This window comes from Bombus impatiens, unplaced genomic scaffold, assembly GCF_000188095.3.
Source record: "Bombus impatiens unplaced genomic scaffold, BIMP_2.2 scf_0219, whole genome shotgun sequence".
NCBI lineage: Eukaryota > Metazoa > Arthropoda > Insecta > Hymenoptera > Apidae > Bombus > Bombus impatiens.
The window spans coordinates 776,442-801,603 of NT_176638.1; the positions used below are offsets into that span (position 1 = coordinate 776,442).

General features: G+C 45.9%; 1 protein-coding gene across 4 annotated transcripts in view; it reads right to left on the reverse strand.

Annotated features, from left to right (window-relative positions):
- The window catches only part of LOC100750146 (acetylcholinesterase), a 36,193-nt gene that overhangs the window by 9,321 nt on the left and 1,710 nt on the right, over positions 1-25,162 (reverse strand). The window contains exons 2-8 of one of the 4 annotated variants that reach the window (XM_012383751.3): positions 11,007-11,167; positions 6,628-6,951; positions 6,096-6,326; positions 5,204-5,495; positions 4,287-4,922; positions 3,957-4,118; positions 3,711-3,886 (exon numbers count right to left, since the gene is read on the reverse strand). In XM_012383751.3, coding sequence (XP_012239174.1) covers positions 3,711-3,886; positions 3,957-4,118; positions 4,287-4,922; positions 5,204-5,495; positions 6,096-6,326; positions 6,628-6,940 — 1,810 coding nt within the window. In that variant the 5' untranslated portion in view covers positions 6,941-6,951; positions 11,007-11,167. Of the gene's footprint in view, positions 1-3,710; positions 3,887-3,956; positions 4,119-4,286; positions 4,923-5,203; positions 5,496-6,095; positions 6,327-6,627; positions 6,952-8,147; positions 8,406-11,006; positions 11,168-25,162 lie in introns of those variants that run through there. The other 3 variants (XM_012383752.3, XM_024366575.2, XM_012383753.3) reach the window with 3 other exon arrangements.

Genomic DNA, 25,162 nt, shown 5'->3' on the forward strand with positions numbered 1-25,162 from the left:
GGACTCGTACCGCGTTACCGTTACACGGTGCACCCGTACGCTGCTCGCCTAAAACCTCCGTTCATTTTACGAGGCGATAAATCCTCGTTTAAAAGCAACCGAGAACGTCACCGTGCGTGATCGATTAGGTCGACCGCCCAAACGTACAGCGGACCCGGATTACCGGACGTTTCCTCGGAATACGCGTTTGCTCGCGATCATCGGGAAATCGGCTCGCTTATCGATGATTCGTCGATGAATTGTCGGGGCCGGAACAAGGGAAAACACGAGCAGAGTGTATCTGCGGTTACGCCAATGGTTTACCGTGTAAACGAGCCATTAGTGCTCGTGACAACGACACGTCCCCGTGCTGTACACCCTCTACCTTCATTGGCGTGCGGTTAACCTTTCCAAGCTCACCGACGTAATTATAAAGCAATGCCGCGACGTCGTTGTTCTATTTACAGTGCCGATGCGCCAGACCAGAGAATCGCATCTGCCGCATATGCAGACATTTTATTTAACCGCGCAACGTTTCGTCCTAATTCTCCGATCCAGTCGCGAAACGCAACCGTCCTCCCTTACCTTACTTATCCTCGTAAATGTAAATGTAAAAGAGCCGTATGTTCTCGTCGAAGGAAAAACTCGTTTACGGGTAGCTGCTCCGCGCCATCGTCGGCTAACGAGGCGAATCATGTTGTTTATCGTAAGGCGAATCTCCGAAAAGTTTAAAAACCTCAGACTTCGGCCGAGTCGTAGCGGTCGCGTGTACTCGCGAGTGAAGCAGAGCTTTGACGATTCTGTCGAAAGAGATCTGGATACTCGCTGCAGCTGCAGGCACGATGGATGTTAATTGGAAAGAGGAGAAAAAAGAGACAAAAAACAATCGACCAGAGGAGCGTTGGAAGAAGATACAGCACCGCGGCAGCAATTTTCCGCTGCACCGCCGCGCCGTTTTTATCCGCCGCGATATCATCCCCTCTTTGCTTCGTCCATCTGCCCCGCTAAACCATTCACCGGATATTCCACCGACTAACGCAGCCACCCCTTTGTATTTTCTTTTCTCGTCCCCTTTGTTCTACCATCCTATCGAGATCTTTGAGTCGCAACTGCTGACGGATTGCTCCTCGACGCTGTTCGATTCTTGATTCGATCGCGAGTAGTTTATCCGTCGCGGATAAGCGAATAAATTCGCTGCGACCGTCATCCCTATCCTCGGCTCTCCAAATCGCTGTACGTCTCTTCCGTTTGCCCGCGAGCTTCTCCGCTGGAATTCCATTTTCCATCTTGGTGAGTCGGTATCGTTGAATTTTCCTCGTTGAATTTTTCTTATCGTTCGAATTACCGTTGCTGACGCATTCGTCGCGAGCGAACGACGAAGAAACAAACACGAGCGTTCGATCGTTCTTTTTTTTTCTCTTCACTAAACTAAGGAAACGTTGACGAAACGTTTATCGAGAAGTAGTTACGACATTCTGGTGCTTTGGGAAGATTTTCCAAGAAACATCGTCTGAAATCGGTGCCACTGAAAATTGGCACGTCTCTCCGATTCGACGATTTCTTTGCGAATGGTGCCTGGCCAACGACGACGACGACAACGGTGCCGATATTGTTCGGGACAAAGAAGAAGCGGATAGAGATTATTCTTTGAATAGATATCGATGGTTGGCTCGCAGCCATTCCTTTTCCGCGACCTAACGTTTCTCCAAAGGCACGGTGTACGCGAGCTAAGCACTCTCGATTGATAGCTCATCTCGGAGTCAATGGGATACGAAATTGCTTCTCGAAGGAGAGAACTTCTCGGTAATCTTCATCCTCCGACTCTCGTAGATTTAGCCAAAATTCCATTAATCAAACGAAATTAATCGTTAAATAAGTCTGTCCGAGAATTTGCAGCGAACGTTGTCAACGGATCGGTCATATCGGACCCGAGTGTCTCTATTTTGTCAACAGTTACGCAGAGTGAAAAAATGTTTGTCTCAAGGATGTTGAAACCGTCTAGGAACGTTCAAATCAACAATCGTTGCAAAATAGTCGACCTGAGACATAGTATAGTCAGCGTTGCACTTGAATTTGCATCGTTCACTCAGACTTGTATCGAGCGAGTCCTGTCTCGCGAAGCGTCTCACACGACGCTCGAAGGTCACTGTTTCGCGATGAGAAATACAGGAAATCTTGTGTCTCGAGCAAAAAGCGAACGCGGACCTTCGGATTGCGGTAAACGTAATTACGGTGAAAGAAAAAGCCTTCTTCGGATATCTAAAACGCGATCCCTCGTGCTCTTCTACTGCAGCGACGACCGATAATCGTGGCCAATAATCGAATCTGCATAATGGACGAACCGAATACGAAGGATTAGGTTTCTTCAGGCATCTGCCTGTATTTTGTGGAATGGCACGAGGCCAGAGACCAGTCGCCCCCTCAGTCAGGAAACCACGAATATCGTCTCTATTAAATTGCACTCACTTATAATAACGTAATTGGGATGGAATAATTTGATCATAGAAAAGCTGCCAAGAAAGCAATTTCCAATTTTCAAGTCCTACCTTTCGTCGCTGTTCGCTGTTCCATTTGGTTCGATCGTGAAACGGCAGAAGAAGAAATAAAACGAGAGAAACTTGAATAGAACTTGCTAGTAGAAACGATACTTTTTTTTCAAATTCGAACGAAAATTTCGGAAAATGGTCGAAACAGTGCAATTCGCTTCGGTTTCGTCAGAAGCGCGTGAAAAGGGCGAAAAATATGAATCGGAAAGCGAAGGACAGGAAACAGCGCGCGGAATACGTGATTTACGTTTTAAACGATTGAAACCTTTCACGCGTGACAAGCAAAAGACTGTGGGCCGAGAAGAATTTAAGAGAGCGAAAAGTTCGGGCAAACGTTAAAACTTGGTTGGTAGCTAAGACGGTCGACTGTCTCTTTCATTGGATCAAGTTCAACAATGTAGGGAAAGAGTAAAGTTCGTTGGAAAATTTCAAAAGTAGCAACCTTGACTCCGTACTTGATTTACACACGCGAATCGAATATTTCGAAAATTCCGCGGGTGTACGTATCGATACGAAATCTCCTACGCTGGCGTTCCAACGTTTGTTCCGCTACGCGAAAAGGCTCGGCTATTTTATTTTGTTTTTAATTCACCAAGTAGAACGGTACCTCGTTAACGTACGTGGGTTAGATTTCCATAGAACGAAGACTGACAGGTGTTTATTCCTCGACGAGGAATGTCTCGTTCGTTCGTTGGTCGAAAATTGAATCTGAAAATTTTCGAGAAATTACCGCCTTCCTTCTTCGTTCGGGAGACGATTCCTTCGTGAACCGGTATGACAGATATCTCGGCTCGAATTACGAATGCTTCGTAGCCCCGGAAGCTTAATCGAGAACGACTTGCATTCGAAGTTCGGTAACGGAGCGCTCGATTAAAATCTCTCGACCGGAAAAAGTAATCGAGCCGATTGATTTGCTTTCGACGGTCCCGAACGGCCGCCTTGAGGTTAATGAAACGTATTTTCCACTCAACAGGTGTCATAGGAGATAATCTAAATGCAGTCGAAGGGTTGAACGTTGAACGATGAACCGACCGTTAAGATAGTTGGCGCGAGCGAGAAACACGTTCGACAAATTCCGATAAACGGCGAAAGATTCGAATTTTTCGTTAGGAAATAACGCGCTGCGGCAGCGCCGTCGTTGTTTTTCACGGCAAGAAGAACAAGAAGAAAGTAAAAGTTACTCACAAGTAGCGGCGAGGAGTTGCGGAAGGTATTTCTTCCAAAAAGTGCACTGCCTCGCTCTAGGTCCGTTTCCGATTTCGGAACTGTTGGTATCCAACGTCAGGTATTCCTTTTTGGCGGCAGTGTGCGGTGGCCAATAGGTCTGCGTCCATGACTCGACATCTCCGACGTTCGGATCCCTAACACGACGGTAGTCAGCCGTTAGAGATGCGAAGAAAAGATAAAAGCTGTGATCGCTCTTCGACTTACCCTGTTTTTGCAAAGTTCGCCCAATATCTCATCATTCTCTTGGACAAATTTATCTCCTCGGGCATGTATCCTTTCGAAGAATCCAACGGCTCGCCAAAGATGTAGCTGATTTCGTCCGCGTGCATCACACCGGTCCATCTTGGCCATGGGTTGTTCGCCGATCTATGGATTTATGGAAAAGAAATCGGGGTCTCGTAAATATCGCGGTATAGGCGAAAGCCAGCCGAGATAAAGAAGCGAACACGTCCTTTTCGGACGAGTCGCATTGATCGTTTCGCCTACTTGTGATCTTTACTCCTTCTTTCCGATTCGATCGGACATGAATCTCACCTGTGTTTGTAATAATACATGTAAACGGTGTTCCCCGTATCGGCGTAACGGCCAGCAAATTCGTTCACGTTGCAAGTGAATTGATAGTCGCCGACGATTTTATCCAGGGCGTCGCGATTCATGTGAGGGTCGTCCGGACGTAGCCAGTCCGTGTACTCGTAGATAATGGCGTGCCTTCCGAACTGATTGACGTACGGATTTAATTCGGTAACGGCGCTAACGAACTGTTCCCTGCTGACTTTTACATCCTCGGCCATATCGATGCGAAACAGCTCGGTGAGATAGTAAATAATAAAGTAGAAACCTTCCTCGGTGTTCGAGCCCATCATGATGTTGGCCTTTTTGAAGGACGAGGTGGCCAGCGAGCGTTGTGGCGTCTCGTCGAGAAAGGCGCCGTCGATCACGGGAACGAACGGAAACTCGCAGATGCCCAGGGTGCCCCATTCGTTCTTCACCAATTCAATCGGATCCTTGATCAGCAGACAATCGATCACCTCTTGCAAGTTGTCGCGATCGTGAGGACAACCGACAGCTTCTGCCAATCGAATGCCGCGCATGATCGATTCCTCGCGCGAGATGATGGCCCATGGTGCTGTTGGAGAGCCAGACTGCATGATGGCTTGACTGAAGAGATGCCTGAAAGCCAGAGAAACACAGAATGGTGCCTCCGTTAAAAGTTGGCCAATCGTTTGGAAAATCGAAGCGGCCCTAAGTTCGAGACCACCACCCTCCTTGGTTTACGACGCGTATCGTCCAGCGGCAACTGGCGCTCGACCACAACGATATAATCGGCTGTTCGTCGAGGGGGTGATCTCCAACCGTCTATCGCGTAGCAGCGTCGATAGCAGTAGACATGGTAGCGGCAAGCAAAGAAACAAACAAAACAACGTAAAGTGACAAGGAGAAAAGGTATGCACCTTGATAGAGGCGAAAGGAGGTGCATAGAAACGGAAACGGCGCCCGCGCTCTCTCCGAACAGGGTCACGTTGTCAGGATTTCCGCCAAAGGCAGCGATATTGTCGCGGACCCACTGAAGGGCCATCATCTGATCAAACAGACCGGCGTTCCCAGGAACATCCGACGTTCCGAAGTACAGGAAACCCAGGCTGGCGACTCGATACTGCATCGAGACTAGAATCACATTCTCCTCGGACACCAGGGTTTTGTGATCGTAAACGTCGAGGGTCGCCGATCCGGAGTAAAAGCCACCTATAAGGATGTCGCGCGATTCCATCTCTCGAAAGAAACCTCTGCTTTCCAAATAGATCACACAGACGCACTCACGCACGCACGCACGCATGTACGCGCAAACACGATCAACCGAGTGTCAACTAGTGTCTGCGCCTATACACGGGATTTTTCGCAGACTCTCTTTTGCATTCCATCCGGATTAATTTCTTTCACATTGAGGAGCTTCGACTTCTTTTTGAACAACGCTTATTTCGTGACGGCCGCGCGCAAAGAAGCTGACGTTCGCGAACATTTCTTAAGCATTGCACGGAATATAAGTAAAATCGTAGCGAGGCAACGCTCGTACCTCGCCAAATAATTTCGTACGATCGAGCACCTGTTGGCGCGATGCAACTTCCGTAGCGGTGTAAACGGCTTTCTCGAGCGTTCTTCCGATCATTTAGATGAAGTTTGGGTGAAAAAATAGCCGTCCTAAAATAACGGCGCGCGACGAAAATAAGCGTTTCTCGTTAAGAAGCGACCACCTGTAAAAGAACGTCGACCGCTGGCGACGGTGTGCTCTAGTTTCCACGAGCATGTCTAGTCTAAGGATGTGAACAGGTGTCAGCTGGAACTCACCACCGAATATCCATACCATAACAGCGGCATTGGTAGGCCTAGGCCGTGGCGCGACCACGTTCACGTAAAGACAGTCCTCGCTCAATGGTGTGTTTGGATTCCACATAGTCGCACCTGCGAAGTCGCCGAACACCGTGTCCAGAATCTGCACGCAGCTATTCGGTAGCGTAGTTGCGTTTAGGGTTCCCGACCAACGTTCCGCCGGTCTCGGATGCCGGAACCTCAGAGCTCCTGCAACAGAATCCCGTCCCGTTTGTCTCCTCCCAATCTCTCGTCTCTCAAACGATCCAGTTCGATTCCTTTCCTGTTTTTCCTTTTCTCTTATCATTACCGTTCGATTTTTCCGTTACTTCTACCTAACGATCTTTCGGCCGTTTTTCAGAAAAAGAGAAAGTTTCGCGGGAAAGACTTTCGAGAAGAAAGAGAAAATTTCCGAGAATAGCTCTCCGGGAGTAATCGTCCGGGTGAGGTAGCGATGAAAGGTTAATCATCGAATTTTCCAAGGCGATAGATCAGTACAGGTTGAACCTACCGAGAGGTTTCTGCGCGTAAGGGATCCCGAACCAGGCGTCGACCTCCTTTCCCGTGGTGGCAGTCATGGTCTTACCCTTGACCTTGCCCTTTCTGGTTTGTACTACCAGCGGATCGTCGTTCGAATTGAGGGCGGCTGGTCTAGGCAGCTCCTCGCTGCTTCGGAAATTCTTCGTATCCTCGTAGGACATGTCCGCATGATGTCTGCTTCTGTGAGACGGCGTGCACCAACAGACGTCCAGTTGAACGAGTACCGTTAAACTTAGCACCATCAGGGCCTCGAACTTGCTCAAGGAGCTTCGGTTTCTTGACATCGTGTCCTCGCCTAAAACACCACATTGCTCGATTCAACGTCGTGCTTTTTTTTTTGCCTTTCCCTCGCGAAACGGTCGTTGGCTTTCAAACGAGTTCGAAGTTAGAGAAACGTGTCGACCGTATTCGAACGCACTCGTAAAAAGGAGTTGGTTTTTAACGCGACTCCGGTTCGTGAGACAAAGCGAGATGGAAGCCTACTGCTGTGAGAGACAAACGCAACGCAGGGTGGTTCATTTCGATGGAAACTTATTCTTTATGTGCGTCGGCAACGATCGTTACTTTCTTGAGGCGATATCGCGCGAGAACGAGATTTGGCCTGCGATCCGATTCACGTTCCATTCACATCGTCATTTCGATAATGAAAAATAGGGTCGGTCTTTGTTCGTCTGTGTATACCGTACGTCTCATTGCGGACGAATTTTCTCTCGTTGCTTTCATCTATCGAACTCGCGCTATTTACTCGACGATTAAATGCACCATCTTTCGGTACGCGCATCTCTTTGCCGTGACTCATGGAATCGGTTCGTGTAAAATTTCGAGCGTTCGTTTCTTCGATTGTTCGCGCTGTCTTCGATGTTCGGAAACCGAGCCGACTTCCCGTAGGTGTCTAAACGTTCCATGATTTTGTTCGCAAAATTAATTTTAATTTCCTTGGAAAAAAGTTCTGAAAATCGAAGGATCTCTTCGTCCGGCTGTGCACGACTGTTTTGTATTTCCTACATGTTAAAAGGAAACATATCGTGGCGATTCTATACGAAGGTCCGCGTTGATTGGTCATTTCCTTCTACGTGTTCCGTCTGTGTGGAGCGTTGGTCACGCGCGATTACACGCAGTATCTAAGTGTTACACGCGGAAGCATACGTGAGAGAAATAACAGATTAGCTGTCATCGGGAATGATAATTTATCGCCGGCTGTCTTTTCGTTTAATATTCAACGTTTAAAGACAAGTATTATCTGGTCGCTTTTCGTTTTCGTTTCCGTTTTAATTTGGAAGAACTGCGTTTTGGAAAGTGATTTAAGCGCCACCCGCAAACAGATTTTCTTGCAAGATTACCAACGTTGATAAACGATTTCTTCTTGTTCGCTAACGAATCCTTCGCGAAGATCGTTCCCGATACAATCGTCCAACGATTCGAACAAACCCCGTCACCGTTTCTTTTATCTACCATGAAATTTATTTTCATTTTCAACTGTGTTCTACTTACCGAAATCGTTAGGCAAATGAGACGATGCGAAGCTTCGCACAATGACAATTTCGTTGTTTGAAAATTTTCCACAAGGTAGAACAAGATTGATTGTCGGTTGCCCGGCTGCGTTTCGTCATACACTTTGCAGGGTGGAATCCGGGTGAAGAAAAGAGGAAGTTCGAGCTAGGGACGCGAGGTACCTTTCTATCGAGGCATAGGCAGACACAGAGGCTACGAACGCAGCCCACGTAAAAGGTTAGTTGTCCCCCTTGTCGCGGTGGCAGCATCGTGCAACGGGCGATAACTCACGAGTTCATTACGAGAATCATTGCAAGAACTAGTTATCTCACGTTCGTTTCGCTATTTTCAACGTGGCGTTCAGATCTTACGTAATCGGTCGCTTGCGGATTCAACGGACTTCTCGTAATGATCGTCGGACGTTTTTCTCGTATTTTACTACACGATTCCCCGCATCGATTAACGCTACATTCTTTCGTCTTCCATTCAATTTTACTTTAAGGTTAACTTTAAGGAATATCTCGAGTTTGAACGCGATTTGAAAAAATTCTCATTGATAGGCATGAATTTTTCTTTCAATTATACGCGTATATATTAAATATTTTCTCAAAACGTTACGAATTCTCCCCGCTTGCTAAAATGACAGCCAGATTGGAATGTAAAAATCCGACGACCGTAGCAGGGTTAACGATGCCACTATGATTCTACGATTAAGATCTATTCGCTTTATTTCGTGGAATGTGCAAGGAAGTTTCAGAACGGCTGAAAATGAAAACGATACGGAGTTCGAGTCTGTTTTCGCTTCGAAATTCGATTAGTGTGCGCGGACTATCGACGAAGAGAAGAGAGTGGAAGATAGCAGGGCGAAAAAAGGTGCAACCTCGACCTCGCTTTTTTTTTCAAGTTTCCCGTTTCTTCGGGACAGTGGACATCGAAGCTGGCAGCCACTCGGCCCAGAGACCCGTCGTTTATCCTGACTGATCGATACAGCCATACCTCTCGTTTATTTATGCTCCTTGTCGCGTCTCTTTTCGCGTTTCTCTTAATCCTCGTTTTTCTGGGCAAATCTGCACGTGGTTAGCTACTCGGCGCCGGCTTAGTTTGCCATACGTTCGAAAGTTCAGTCGGAGCACACTCGACTGATGTCGATCGTAATAATCGAGATTTCTCTCGATCTCGTGCAAGCGATTGCTACGGTGCAAGTAGCATACATATATGTATATCTAGAGACGATCGTGGCTTGTATCGCAACTTTTACGCTGGCTTTATAGGTTAGATCTATCTGTATCCTTTGCATACATCGCGATTATCTCCTAATTAATTCCTTGCCATTTTTTAGCCATTTTTTTTAGCCATTTTTTTTCTTTTCTTTCTCCTTTCCTCTTGTATCTTATCGTTGGTTTAACAAGTAAAGAAAAAATCGATTTACGATGAAAACTTAGCGAAAGCGCGCGAAATCGGATATAGAGGGATGCAATAACATCGTCGCTGTACGTATATCAGTCAATAAACGTTCTATTACGTATGCGTTCGTGTAACGAGCAATTCCGGAGAGTGTTCCGGAAAATATAGCGCCGAAATTTGCCACGGCGCTTGGAAATCGAACCGCTCGATTAAACTGGTAAAATCCACCTATGCCTCCCAGTGGAATTTCCTGCACGCGAGATTTTGCATCGTTTTATTGCAAGGCTACTGCGTTATCAGTCGGCCGTGTTATCTGCTCGGTTTATTTGTCGAAATTATCCGCCACTGTTCCATTGGAAACAGAGCTTTTTAAAGTCGCTGGTTCAACTCTGTTAACGTTAACGCGGATTAACGGCACGTGTCGTCGTATCGATTTTCCTTAAACGCGAATGAACAAAAGAAAACGTTCGTGTCGATTATTCGAATTAACCTAAGGGACCAGAAAATGTTGGCGGTTGCGTGTATCAATCATGCACCCTCGCTTTCCGCAAAGTGGATCGTTCGATAATTAATTACGCGTGTGCTGCGTCGACAGGGCGAAGAAAAAAGAATTCTACCAGCTCAACAGGCTCCCTCCGAGTTTATGTTAATTTTTGAATAAATACGGCGATATCGTAATTTTCATCCATAATGCGCGAGATCGTTCTGTACGATCGTATAAACTCGAGGCTAATCTAGACGGGCACGAAAACCCAGGGAAACGTATAATTACGTCGTCCGTATCGCGGAATGGCACATAAAGAAAAAATATATTTAAAAGCAAACGAGGTTCGAACCGAAAGTTTCGTTCGTTGGCGATTTGGCTGGACTTTCGCTGATTTCCAAAGGGAGACCGAAGGGAATGCCGCATGCGTTTTCGAGACAAGATATCAATTGGCTCTGTACTCTTGATGGCGCGATGAATGGCCGGCGTAGCGTACCAATTAGACCGGCAGTCCGTACAAAAGGCAGACCAGCTTTGATTTCGAGCTATTCGATTCGCTTCCTCGCTCCGGTCCAATTAGTTACTTACTTCCGTGGCTCCCTTCTTCTCGTCAATGCCAATCCGTTCCTTAGGCTTGGCGAATCATTTTTCCGAGACCGAGGGAAGATCTTGGTTAAACCGGAATCGGGGAACAAAATGAAAACCGAATGGAAAGAGTAATGATTTTGAAACGAGAAACAAGGAAGACCTACGAGAATCACGATTTGGCTCAATTAGGTCATTCTCATTATCCCTCTTATCGATCTTTATACATTGTACCTCGACGTCCTATTCTGAAACAGCTATCTGGACATTTTTTCTCGGATACGTGGCGGAAAAAGGACGAAAAAATAAACGGATCGGATTTTGACGGATTCATCCGTGTTCGAAAATTGTAAAAGAAAAGAAAGAGTGAGTTGCGGCGTACTTACGGTGTCTAAGTCTAGATGTGGAGATCTTAGGTATTTAAAAGTGAGGTAACGGCGAAGATGATAGCGGAGGTGGAAGAAAAGCCCTTCCTTCGATCCTGCGAGGGGCAGATCCGCTTTTCCGCCCTTCCGTCTACATTCCAAGTTCACGGATCATCGCTTGGCTGCAACAGCGGGAGTGGAAAATTGAGTGAGGAGTGTGGCAATCATGAGTGAAAAATTCGATAGGTCGAAAGATCAGGCGACCGTTAGCCCCGGGAATTACGAGATTCCGGTACATCGTCAAATCTTTCCCCTCGAAAGAATCATCGCGCATTTTCCTACGAAGGGTGAATCGTCGAAGAATATGGCTCGAATGCTACCCCGAACGTTGCGAGAAATAAAATCGAGAAATTTGATCCTTAAACATAGTCGGAATACACGTTGCAAGGATCAAGGAAGCAAGCACAGCAGAAGAGAGAAAGAGAAGAAAGTTTGTTGCTTTTATTAGAAAATCTTTTCAAGGAACGAGACTGCATCCTATCTGTGTCGTGTTCGAGCCATTAGGAGAGCCATTATCTTTGCTCTTGAGAAAATATTTCTCTTCGAGATTTTTCCCAAAGACACGGAGAAATCCGTAAGTCTCGCCGGCCGACGACGTCAAGGAAACTGAAAATCCATTCTCATTTCGCGCGTGTCTCGGATGATTCTTTAAATTACGACAGAGATTATACTTTATGCGAAAGACGCAAACGCTCTAAGATGAAACCTCGTTTTCTAGTCGAAATTTTAATTTCTTCGTTATACAAATCTCGAAGGGGAAACAACTGCGATAGCCAGGGGCACCTGATAAATTTATGACGACGTAAATAAACGAAAATCGTAAAATTATGATAACACTCGGATACGGTGAGTTCTGTTTGATTCGAATGTAGCTGTGTATCTAATCGTATCTAATTCTTAGATTATTCATATCTGTCTTAGACTCTAGAATGAGTCTCGCTACGACGATTTTTCCTTCGCTATTTCGGTTTCAGCTGATCCATTGGCCAGAGGCTCCGTAAATTCTGCACCGGTCGACTTATACCAGGCAAATAGACCGAGTATACACGTACGCGGAACAATTCAGGAATTTCTAATAAGCGTATGTCCCACTTTCGAAATTCATTTCGAGGCTGCAGCGCACGGTTCCCCGCCTCGCGGGAACGCGGATAATGAATTTGGATCGCAAGATATTCGGTGCGAGTACCGTTCTCGTTTCTTCTCCGTAAACCTAAACTTGTCTTCCGCCCTGTAATTAACATTACGTCGTACAGCCTTTTCTTTCTCGTCTTGTGTCGTTTCCGTCAGAATTTTCTTCCTCGAGTTACCGATTGATAACCCGTTAGAATGCTAATTGACATTGATCGATGAAACAAAGCCTTATCTTATCTATCCGCTCTTTACGACGCTGACAATCGTTAAATAAACGATGATGTTTTAAAAATAATTGCACACAAAATTACTCGAACATACTTGAACACTTCCTATTACATGTAGATTTATATGTGTACTAAAAAAAACATTTTGATATCTCATTAGCGCTGTAACGAGGCGTCGCGGTTATGCCGACGAAATTAGTAAAGACTGAAACGAATCTGGAGATGCATATAGAAATTACGAGATATTTATTGGAAGCATAGATACACTTGCCAACGATCAGCAAAGTAAATAGGTACAATATTTGAACAGTGAATTAGTCGCTACATTAATAAGCTACAATTTGTAGTGAAATCATCTGTAGCACTAATTAATATGTTTATGTCTACTATTCGTACTACATACTAACTTTTCACTAACTCTATATTTGCAATAAAAGTTTCGTAACTTCTTGATTGGTTTCGAATTTTACGATTGCAGTCACGATAGTCGTGTTTCGCTACAGCGCTAACGAAATTTCAAAAAGTCTCGCATAATGCATATAATATATTCATAAAAGAATTCTATGATTAGTATTGAAATACTTTACGTGTAGGTCGTCTACCGTACGTAGAATGGCGGGAAGACTAAAACCAGATTAGAGAAGAGGTGGTATTCGGAAGATTTTGAAATTTAACGGATCGACGATTCCATGGTGCTAAAGATGCTCGTACCGCAACACGGCATTGTGTAAAAACCGTGTCGGAATTGAAGCGAGCGTCGTCGAAAGGACGGCGTGTAAAGATTCGCAGGGAAAGATTTCCCAAAGGTGAGCCAACGTGGGGACTCATTTTCCGGCTGGAGGCCGTTTCCAGTAAAAAAAGCTTCTTTTTTCGCGTCTCGTTTCATTGTTGCGAATGGTACGGTGCAAGCTGGTCGCACGGCAGTACAGCAGAGGACAGGCTGCTAGAGAAAGAACGAGAGAAAAGAAGAGAGAGAGAGAGAGAGAGAATTTATCGCAATGACAGTCGGGCGGGAGCTTCGCTGCCGGATAGAGGCGCAACTTGCTGCGAGTTCCTGACCTCGCTTTCCAGCATTCCGTACACGCGAAACAATTAGTTTACTTGGCCTGCGGCGATACAATTTCGGGGAAACAAACGAGAAGACCCGGTTTTCCGGTTGTCCCTGTTCGATTCTTGCACGATTTCGACCGGCAAATGATACTCGTGATTCCGTTATCGGTAAAAGTATCTGCCCGTTTCTTTTTTTATTTCACTCGTTGAAATTACCCGGCCGTATAGCCTCGATAAGAATAATAAAACATGTATTACGGTTACGTTTGTTACTGCGTATCTCCATCGGCAACTTTGCAGGCAGACACTTTCGATAATAATATCGCTGTATCGCGTAGGAGAACAGATTTATCGGACGATGCTTAAGCAACAGCCGATGATCGATTTCGTCTTATCTTATCCGTCTAGTATAATTTGTAAGGAGAAGTTCTTTCAGCGTTCGTAGGAAACACACACGCAAACACGAGACACAAATGGTGTAGAATCAAACTGAAAATATACGTATACGTGTATATATGTAAGTATGTACTAGGGAATAAGTTGAAACGACGAAGGAAACCTTCTCGCCTGAATCTCGATCCTGGTATTTTTCCGATAACATAGAGAGGAAGCTTTTCATCGTTCGAACAATGCGCGTAAGGAGTCTTTAAATGCAAAGGGCCGTGATTCCGTGCCGACAACCACAAAAGTGAGCACTGAAAACGCCACGAGTTCGCGGTCCACCGCTTGTCCGCGAAAACAATGCCGCTCGGCTTTTAAATAAAACTGCAACTCGTAATGGGAATCATTGTTCCTGCCTCGATGGTAACAGAGCTATATTTATTGTTCGGCCCGTTCGGTTCGTCGTCAAAAAACGTTTAAACGAAGCAGTTTCATTCGACGTTCATCTATCGGCCCGAATAATTTCCCCCACGGCAGCCTGTGTCGCAAAGCGTTTTTCAATGCGTCGCACCGGCCCCGAGATTCTGCAGGAAACAAAATCGGCCGCGAGATTTACCGACTTGGAAATCGAACCAGAGTTGCGAATAATTTTTCATTTCCAACCGTCTGCTTTCATAGATCCTATGGTTTCGGTGGCTTCTGCCATTAATCTTCCCTCGATACTTGAAAACTGATTATCTCTTGTTTATTTAGATTTTGCGGCCGGATCCTGCAACGTAGATTGTAACGAAAGCGCGTTGAAACGGAACGCGACTACTCGAGTTGCGCAATTTTATACGCGTAATTTCTCTGTAATTATGTGCAAGCCGCGTAATTAGCAGAGATACCGTGGGTCTTGTTAAGATTCGTCTGATCATACGATACGGCTATTCGGATTCAGGGAAATTCAATTTCTTCGCGGGTCTCGCCACTCTTTAATTATTTCGTCGTAATTTGCTGGAAAAAGAATCCTCGAAGAATTCAATCTCCAGCGTAGGTTCTTTCTCCGCAGGCCACGGGTAAATCGCGATCTGCTCAAGACAAGCGGAGAGGATACACCGAGGAGACGAGAGACTGGCGAAATACGACGCGAGCCGAGGCATCAACAATTCGACAGCAACTTCCAGGCCTAATAACGCTAAACTAAAGCTGTTGCGCGTGCATACGTGCAGCAGAAAGTTTGTTGCGGAACTCGCTGAAACGAACGCTGCAAAGCGGTTTATTTACGTGCCGCGCGTATTCCTAGCCTCGATTCCGTGTTTCTCTGCAACAGCTATCGATTTATTTGTATCTTCGAACCGTTTCGCTTTTGTCGCGTCTTTTTCTTCTTTTCCTTTGTCGATTTATTAAAAATCTACGAGACATCCGCAGTCTCGTAGTTGCGTCAGTTTCCTGCCGTTGGCATTAATACTATCTTATCGTGTTTATCCTCCTTTCTAATTTGTTGCAAATAAGACACGTTCGTGTTCGAGTACTGCCACTTATTGTTTAATTGAGTCGATCAAGGTCGAGACGATAAATAGGGAAAAAAACGATGAATTATTACGCATTGGAATAATCGTGCGATCGAGATAAGGACGAAAGCAGGCAGGGGAGAAAAGGCTGAGAGGAAGAAGGGGAGAAGAAGGAAAGTGGAGATTCGGCTACGCGAAAGCAAACGCAGCAGAGAAGGAAGACAAACAAGAGGTGGTTTGGGAGTCGGTGGTGACCTAGAGGTGTCACTGGGTTAGCGTGTTCATGGGCCATCCATAACCCTGATACGGGTGATACACACTCGGTTTTAGCCTGTCATAGGTTGGCATGCAGCCCTGCGGGTACAACGGCGCATCTACATACGAACGTTTCATGTTCCACTTAAGCGTTCTTTCTCATCCTAGGCCTGCACGCAACCTGTGAACTACCCCGAATCGATCGAGTTCCGATCAGATCGAAAACGAACGCAGGCTATTTAAATCGGTGGGAATCGAACGACGACCGACGCGTACCGATTTAATAACCTCGCAGTCATCTAACTGGATGAATCGTTAGCGATAACGAGCGCTACCGCCTTCCAGTAATTTCCTTTGTTGCACGATGAAAGAATTGGCTCGATAACGAACGAAACAAAAGCATGGACGAAACGGCACAAAAGAATCGGATATCGCCGATGCGAAAGTATAATCATGGTGATTCAACGAATGCATCTGCATCGCAACGAAATCTACCTCCGTTTTGTCATTTTTATGGCATCGATAGAAAGGTTCTATGAAACGAAAGTACCGAGTTGCGGCACCGATTGATGTGCAACGGCACTCACAATCATGCGCGACATTCTCATTTTCTTTTAATAGAAAATGAATCACAGCAAAGGCGTATTACTGTCTTGCCACTCGCTTGTGTTCCAAGCTTAATCCCGTAAAGCGATTGGGATTAACGCGCTTCGAATACCCGCGAAATTAACATCTGGAATTCGATCTAAAATAGAAGAACGCTGGAAAATCGGCTTGCGATCGTCCCATCGGAAAACGATAATTGACAACATTAACTAATCGAGCGAGAGGCGGAACTACCGATGGGTGTGAGTTTGATTAGCGAAAAGCGAAAAACACGGAATCAAAGTGGAGCGAGAACGATCGAAGCGAAACAGGTCTGGCGGCGAACAAAAGAGAAAAATGGCAAGTCGGTGCATTATCGAAAGTGGAACGACGAAGAAAGATATCATAACGAGAGGGTGGCTGAACAGACGGATGAAACGAGTACTCCGAAATCCATTCATTCACATTCAGCAGAAAGTTTTATTAGCGGAACCGAGCGTCTACCAGCTGCATTCTCTACGCTCTCTGACGTTTTCTGTCATTTTAATCCCTCGACTCGTCTCGATTTACAGCCGCAGAATGGAAACGGTGTCGCGTCTTCGTTCGCCAACATGGTTTGTACTGCCGCGCGAAACGGATATGAATTTGTCAGCGAATTTTCAAACGGTGTAAGCCGTCCGATGACGAACCACGTGCATCACGTAATGAGAAAATCGACCGCGATAAAACCCGCGACCAACTACCACATTTACGTCGACTCGTTGCTGTCTTGAAAATCCGTCGCTATTGCCTGTTTCGTCCAGGGTATCCATCCTTTTGTTGTCTACTTTGCATCCTGCTAATTTTCCCACGGCACGGCTAAAGTCGGACAAGGGACCGAGGTTTTGTCCACGAGATTGCTTGCATCGATTTTAGTTTGTAAGTCGCTTTGTAAATAGCCTGGATACTTCGAGAAAGTCGTTCATCGGTATCGCGGCGAAACTTTGAGCCGAGTTTCACCGCGTACAAGGAACAGACATCCTCGTTCGTCAGCGGACTCGTCAGGTGCATCTAGAAATCAAAGTTTCCAGCGAGAAATGAATCTTTCTTTTCATTTATAAGATCGTTCAACGAGGAAATATAGGTTTCTCGAAATTAAACGAATAAAATTCGATGGTGGAATTTCCAAGTATCTTTAGCTACGCGTATTTTACGCGTAACAAGTATGCGACTCGCAGCCGAGGGAATATCCCGCGGTCAAAACAACCAATTACCTTCTCCTCGTTTTATCTGCAACGTTTTGTGATCCGTTGCCGATGCAAATACGACGAACACGTTTGCAATGAATCGAGCATTGAAAGGATGATCGAATAGACAGGCGGTAAACTTTTTGCGTTCGTGCGCGAAGAAACCGTAGGTTTCGAATCAACCGACGAGCATCCATCGAGCAGTGGGGAAAACTGGAAGAGGAAGAACAGCGAGGTAACTTAAGCAATCGTCGAACGAAGGAGAACAAAAGAAATGCACGGGAACAATACACGGCAAGGTTATTCGAGAGAAAAAATTCCGACAGAGTAGCGGTATTTCATCTTGATTTCGAGCGATTAAACGAAAGTGGAGCGATGCAGGAGAAGGGAGTTCGGGCAGGATGCAAAGAAACGTGCCAGTCGAGCATCCCGCGTCACGTGTAGGAATAATCGGACGGCCTGAGGCCATGACTCTGTTGTTTCCCTGACAATGCCGAGGAAATTTTCGGTCGTTGCATGAATTTGGCAGGAACAATGTATCACGTTCGGCCGGCGCGGCCAGCGGGTAAGTAGAGGCCAGAACCGCAACGTATCTGCAGTACAAGCTACGTTCGTAACACGGTACAACTCTGCAGAGTTGCATCGTGTGCGCGCACGTTTATGGGTTGGCGCGTGTACAAAGGCACATGGACCAAACATATACAGACCTACCAAACGTGTATATGCATGCCTGTACAATGTGCACATAAGGATGGAAGAGCACGTGCAAATATACGCTCGCAAACACGGTTGGCCGAGCAGCCGAGAAGCGACGCGATTATCTCGGTGACGTCGTTTCTCTCCTGGACGTGGATGAGTTATAACGTTCAATTTCAGAGAAGACAATTGACGCTGAGAACGGATGAGACCGAGTTCAACGAAGGATATACGACGAATATCACGATTACGTTGGAAGATAGGCTACAGGGTTCGAACGTAGAAAGAAGAAGGAAAAATTCGAACGCAGGACGTGACATCGAAGGATCAGGATTTCGATGACGAAGCTCGGTGATCCTTGACCCGGTTGCTGCGACCGAGCCAAATATTAACCCAACCTGTGCTCCGAAGCCTGTCTTTAGAAAGTCGTTAAAACGAAAGGTCTGCTCTTCTTAAACCGCGACACCGTTTCACGGCTCGTTACTGTCGCGGCTCGAGGTTCCTCTGGCATATATTAAAATAATAATGAGGAGGGTGTCTACATCCTCACCGACGGAAAGTCCTATCGAGTTTCGTTCGACGTTGTCGCGACCTGCAGGGTAAAACGGAACAAACGAATCGTGAGCCGATATCGACAGGAAGTCGCGAAAAACGCTACACGGACGCGCGATCGTCGGATAACCCGATAGTCTTTCTGCTGTCCTTCCGTTGAAACGACGCAACTCCGATGTTCGCGAATCAATTTATTTACTCGCATATCAAACGAAAAAAAGATCCATCGACTCGCCTGTATCGATGTGATTACGTGAAAGGCAGCTTCGTATTTAAGCTTCGAACAGTGCCAACGATTTTGCCTATTTTCTAGCCATTCGACTAAACATTATCACCGAATGGAGAGCATCGATCGATATTTTACAAAGGACGATAAATCGCTTTAAGCAACGCGACCCGAGCGACCTCCGATTTCTTCTCGAGGGAAACCTTTGATCCCTTCTTTTCCTTTGTCTTTCATCGTGATATGCCACGCTCGAAACTAGATCGTCTCCGTGCGATCGTATCGCGTGCAAGTGCATGTACGACAAGCACGCTAGCACTTTCCCTAAATGGAGACTAAATGTTTGCGCATCGAAAGTGTATGGAAGCTACGGTGATAACGTCGATGCCAAGAAGAGAGTTTCGACGATGCACCGCGTCAAAAAGCAGATGCAAACGTAGAGGTGTTTCGGAATATCGTTCTTCGACTTTATCTTCGTGAAAAATTCTGAATACCCTCGAAATCGTATGGCGGAAACGCAACTGACGCGATAATCTTCTTGCCTAACCGTTTGGAAACCAACTTGCACAAGTCGTAAATAGTTTTCACAGCACGCTGTACACTAGCGTACGCTCGACGGTGAAACTTCGTCGTCGTCGGATAGACCCCAATCCTCGCAAAGTGAATAGCGTTTGTAACCTTCGATCGAAATAATTTATTTACATGTAACGATGCGCTTGTGTTCTGCCGCGGTTTGAACAAATAAAGTCGATGGAAACGGTTGCGGTCTGAACACGGACGTACGAGGCGTCGAGACGCATTCTTTGTATTATTCGATCTGAGTTTCTTGTCATGGCGAAAAGGATCATTCGATCAGCGAATCTTAACGCGAGAAAATTAAAAATATATGCGAAAGAAACGCATTGATCTTAGGATGCACGATCGAGAAACTTTAGGGTCTCGTACTCGTTAATATGTACAGCAAAACTTTTATGCGATAACGTAGACGGCAAGTTCACGCGAGCCGCAATGGAACGCTGGCAGTGAAGCGAAGTGCCAGCCTGAACCAGACACCGAGACCCGTATATTCGTTCGACATCGAATTAGCCTTTCGTTCGCTTCTTACCGTCTCTTTTTGTTTTCTTTTCGATCGACGTTTGCGATCCAGCGCGTCGCAGTCCGCGCAACGCAGCAACTCTGCAGATTTCGATAACGCGGAACGTTTAAAGCGACGATTCCTCCTCCCTTGCAGTGGAACCAAGGCGAGTCTAGGCACGATATCGATGATTCTCGTTCGAAATAAACTGTTGCGAGCTTGCATCGTGGTCCTTTGCGACGTGAAAGCGCCTAGCGGAAAGCTCGAGCCGCTCTACAGATTGAAAAGCTATTGGAATACCGCGACTCGGATAAGTCGAGTGTTAATCGCCAGGCTCAAAGAAACGCGAGCGGGGCCGGTCTCCTCTTCTTCTTTTCCCGAGAGCTTTTCGCTTCTTAAAAGCTCTCGGAGTCGGTGCTTGCGACGTTAACATGCCTGAAAAATATTTTCTGTTTGCCGCAGATGAACACTTACAACTGCGAATACTCGGGCAATAACGTCGAGTTTCCAAACGATCGGCAACAACGGCGTTTCTCTATTTCCCCGATAACGCGTCCACGTGATTACTTCGCATTGGAACTGGCGAAAACTGCTACCCCGTGGCCCGTGTCTCCTCTTTCGTTCCAAGTATTCGCGCGATTCGTCTCGTAACATTCATCGTCGAATGTTAATGTACAGGAGGAACGACGCGTAACGAGTACAGTTCGATTCGTTTACTTCGCTTGGAATTGCTCTACTGAATTTTTACGCGTAATATCGAGCATCCGGTTGGTTCGGACATTTGGCCTCATCGAGTTCGATGCAGCCTTTCGACGCCAGTTCACGGTGGCAATGCGTCGGAAACTGCTGCAGCCGCAATGCAGCTCCGGTGTAAAGAAAAATCGTTCGTAGCCGGATGCACCTGTCCTTTCTTTTTTTTCGTTCCCTTACACGAGCATCCGTCGCGTTCCGTCAAATCCTATCGCGATGCACGTAACAAAATCGAGACGCTGATAATTACAATCGTTAGTAAATTTCGAGTCTCGAGAGCGTCCTTGTAAATCGATGATTCGCGTTGACGTAGACGATTCGTTGATATCGATTTTACGAACGAACGGAGTTTCTCTCTCTTTCTCTCTCTCTTTCTTTCTCTCCTTCGTACAAGCTGTTTTTCAGGCCAGGTGTAAAACGTTTTATCGTGCCAAAAAACTCATCTAGCCAGAGTGTAATTTCGAGTCCTTGCCGGTTAAGGAAGTCACGTGACGTTTAAGTCATGAATAAAAAATCAGGCTGCGGGGGGTCTAATGGAAGGCAGATTGACCCGATTAGATAAGAATCTATCGCGAAAGCTGACACAATGAGCGTAACGGATAGCGGTATAACAAATGGAGGAAAATCTGGCAGGCCAAGTTTCGCGTTAACTGCCGCGCCACGGAGGTCTATGTTCTACTTGCCGGCTGACTCTGTATCTTCACCTTCTACTACGCGCCACTACGTACTTACACTAGCAGTGCCAGCACTACGTCGCCACGTTGAATGAGTCTTTCGGAGATACCAGGGCAAACGTCGTTGATACCGTCATTTCATGCGATCATTAACGAATCAAAGTCGTTGATTGCTTTCGAGTTGGATGGAATTAAAGTCCATCGCATCTCTCTGGCTCGAAAGGTTCTCGAAAGGTATATCACAAGTAGAAAGGGAACGTCAGAGAAGATAGAGTGGTCGACAGGATGAAAGGTTGTCGGTGAACGGGACAGTGAGATAACAAAGGAAGAGAAAACGCGAGGAAATTACGGGAAAGGAAGTTTCGTCTCTGTTCGAACGAAGCAGTTCGGACGTTATTGCGCACGCTCTTTTTACGTTTATTTCCCTTTTGTTCCACCTACGAGCAACTAGTCTAGATTTCTTCAGAAAGGTAAACGAACGCCACCGAGGTGAGTAAAATTACCGATGAAAATTATTTGAAAAGTATTCGCGTTCTGTCGCCATATGGAAAACGTTGCAGTATTCGAATAACGAATATAGTATAACAAATATTACAGATAGAAAATGATTTAGTTTAATCTAGCAGAATGGCAATCTGGCAACGAGTCTCGTCACGCGATGTGCCAGCCGAAATGGTATAAACAGTTACGTGTCAGCTGACACAAAGCCCTAGAAAAGGGACCGTAGATGGGTGGCGGTGGAAGGTAAACTGGTAAGTCGTAGGGGATAGGGAAGGATAGATTAACCTGGTTAGATAAGGATCTAAAGAGAATGTGGCGGCATGATAGAGCCTCGAGGGTTAGCTGCAGGTGCGACGACGGTTGGTTGCAATAGTAGTTGCTTTCCTTTAAAGTAAGGCGAGCCTTTAATATCCTCCAGCAATTTCTAATATTACGCTTACTTGGGTAACGATAACAACTTTTTTCTCATTTCCTTCGATAAATTGCTTAAAGAATATTTTTACGTTCCATCGTACGATCGATTTCTTTCGTTTAGATCTGCCTTTTCTTTCGTCGCATCGTATAACAAAACGACGTATCTATTGTGATTTAAATTTTCCCTTCCTTCTCTCTTTCCCTTTACATTTTTCGCGTTTTTAACAGCGTTTACTACAAACAGCGTGGAAAGGGTTGATTTGATAGAAAAGAAGCAGAATAACGGGCAAGCAAAGTTGAGGCAGCAGCGTGCCTTTGTTGTTGGGAATTGCAGACGCGCGCAGATTCGCCGCGATTACGGTCTCGTGCGAATAAAGGCCAACGTCCTTATCAGACCGTTGATCTCGACACTTATCGATATCGAGATGTACTTCTTTTTTTAGGGGACATCGACGATCGGACTATTATTCAATTTCCAAGACTCGTTTATTTCTGTCCTATTCTGTCGTCGGATTAAACCACGATCGAATCTTTCGATAACGTGAAATATGCTGTCCGAGTTAGAATCCCCGGGCCTAAGCCGAAACGATTTGTCGTTATCGTCGAGAGCGAACGGCTGTTTTACTCAAAACGGCTGATTCTAACGAAACTCGAATTTTTCATTTTGACCACGTTTTATGTTTACGGTAAACGTATGCAGGAGAAACGTACGGTAGTATAATAGTTGGCAAGACAAGTTTCCAGGCTCTGGTTTATTTTAACTGGGAAGCTCGGAAAACGAGAGGGTCATCGAAAACTCTGCGAAGATTAACTGAAATCGTTAAGAGTTAATTAGCGCGAAAACGTGACTTCGCAACTATAGCAGCGTATTACGGAATCGCAAGCTCCCAGGCGTTTATGCAAACCAAGTGAATTTTACTCGATTCACATAGGATATACGATATGCGTGATATACGACCGGCTTTACGCTTAACGATATTCGTAGTATTCGACTATGAATTTTCTCGTTCAGCCAACCGACAACCAGCCGAAGCTATCCACGGCGAGATTCGTAGTTTTTACGATCGTTTATTTTTCACGGAACAGGTAGAGTCTCGGAGGAATCGCTGAAAGAAGAACGCCTCCCAAGTGATGGTCGGAGAAAGAAAAGTTGGAGAAAGGAAAAAATATTGACTCGACCCTGTTTGCCTCGACCCATCTGAATTTCATCTCACTTTCAGCGACGCGTATATAGTACGTATAGACGGGTTCTCGATCGACGTCGTCGCGACACACAGACGCTGTATTAACGGCACATTGATTCGGTCGCGAGCAGTGAAAAATAGTCGGACAACGGGAGGAAATGCATAATTGTGGAATCGAGCGTAGTTAGGTCACGGTTCCTATTTTTAGTCGGTACTGATTGTGAGTTCAAACGAAAGCAAAGGCCAGCCGTGTGTGTCCAACGTTTACTTTACGCCGTCGCTCTACCGTCTACTGCCACTTCTTTCTCTTCCTCCCCTTTTCCCGCCCTCCTCCCACCCCCAATTCCCCCCTATTTTCTCTCTTTACTCCCTTTCTTTCTTTGTCAGGTACACAGAAACATACACACACGCGTACCGACTCTCTCTTTGCAGAGCTTTTGACACGACCCTTGATCCGACAAAGCTTCGGCGCGCCAAGCCACGGAAAAACGAGCTTCCACGCGCACCAAGCACACGTCAATTTTCTTTTTGTCACGTGTATAACCTTGTCATTGTTTTTTTAACGCCCTCGACGACCATGAGAGTGTGCTGCACTCCCCGAGAGCGCTAAATATATTATGGGTGGCGACGCGCGTGAAACCATACAGCATCGCGTTTCAAAGCGTGTGCGCGGGAAAAGCCGAATGACAAATGGTCGCGGGAGAAAGACGAAAAGAAAACAAAAGACCCAATGAGAATCGCGGCTCTTCGAAATTCGATTCTACTTTTGATCCGCGCTGCTCGAGCGTCGTGTCGAGTCGTACGCTGAAACGATGATCTAGAATCATCGCGATGAAATATCTTTCAGTTACCAGCTAGGTCAATACGGTGTACTATTTTTATATATTCTTATCTAGCGAACGAGTAAATAGATTTGAGAAAATATTGTATCGAGTATATTTCTTCAAAACATCTTTCACCTGTCAAAGATAAGCAGATATTACGATCACGTCGTTACACGGACGATCATCATGCACGATCGTTTGTTTTTATCGATCGCAACCTTGCGCATGATTCGGCTCGATTTGCTCGATTCCATCGGATTTTTCTGTGTACGACAGGGCAAATGTATGTCGAACGATTACAAACGATACGTTAGCGGATATGTTATTTAGCTTGTACAGGTCTTGCGTAACGCGTTTAACGATAAAGGACAGACCTTTTACAAGCCGCGTGCGATCGATAAATTTTGTATTTGAATGTTTTCAACGAGCTGCATTATCCACTGGTTTCAATTCACCGTGTTCTCGATTCAACGTCTTCTCCTGCCGTCCCATTTCTCGCCTTTTTCTCTCAGCCTTCCGTATCGCGATACCCGTGAAAAGTGCGTGGAATATTAAAATCCGGCCTTTAGGAAAATCTGCGAACAAAAGATCCGCGAAACGAATAAAGACGAGCACGATCCCTTGCCCCCAACTATGAAACGTGATGCAGTCATCGCGGGACGAGATTTCGATACAAAGTCGAAGATCGTAATTGTAAGATCGGAGCGATAAAATCGCGATCAAAGCGGAAGTACAAGTAGAGATCGAACGAAGAAATGGCGACCTTCGCCGTAGATTTACCAGTTGACCTCGAACACGAAAATCCCATCTTCGATCTTGTGTGCATCCAGCGAGCTTAAGCCTATCGAAATTTATCACCAAACCTGGCAAACCTCT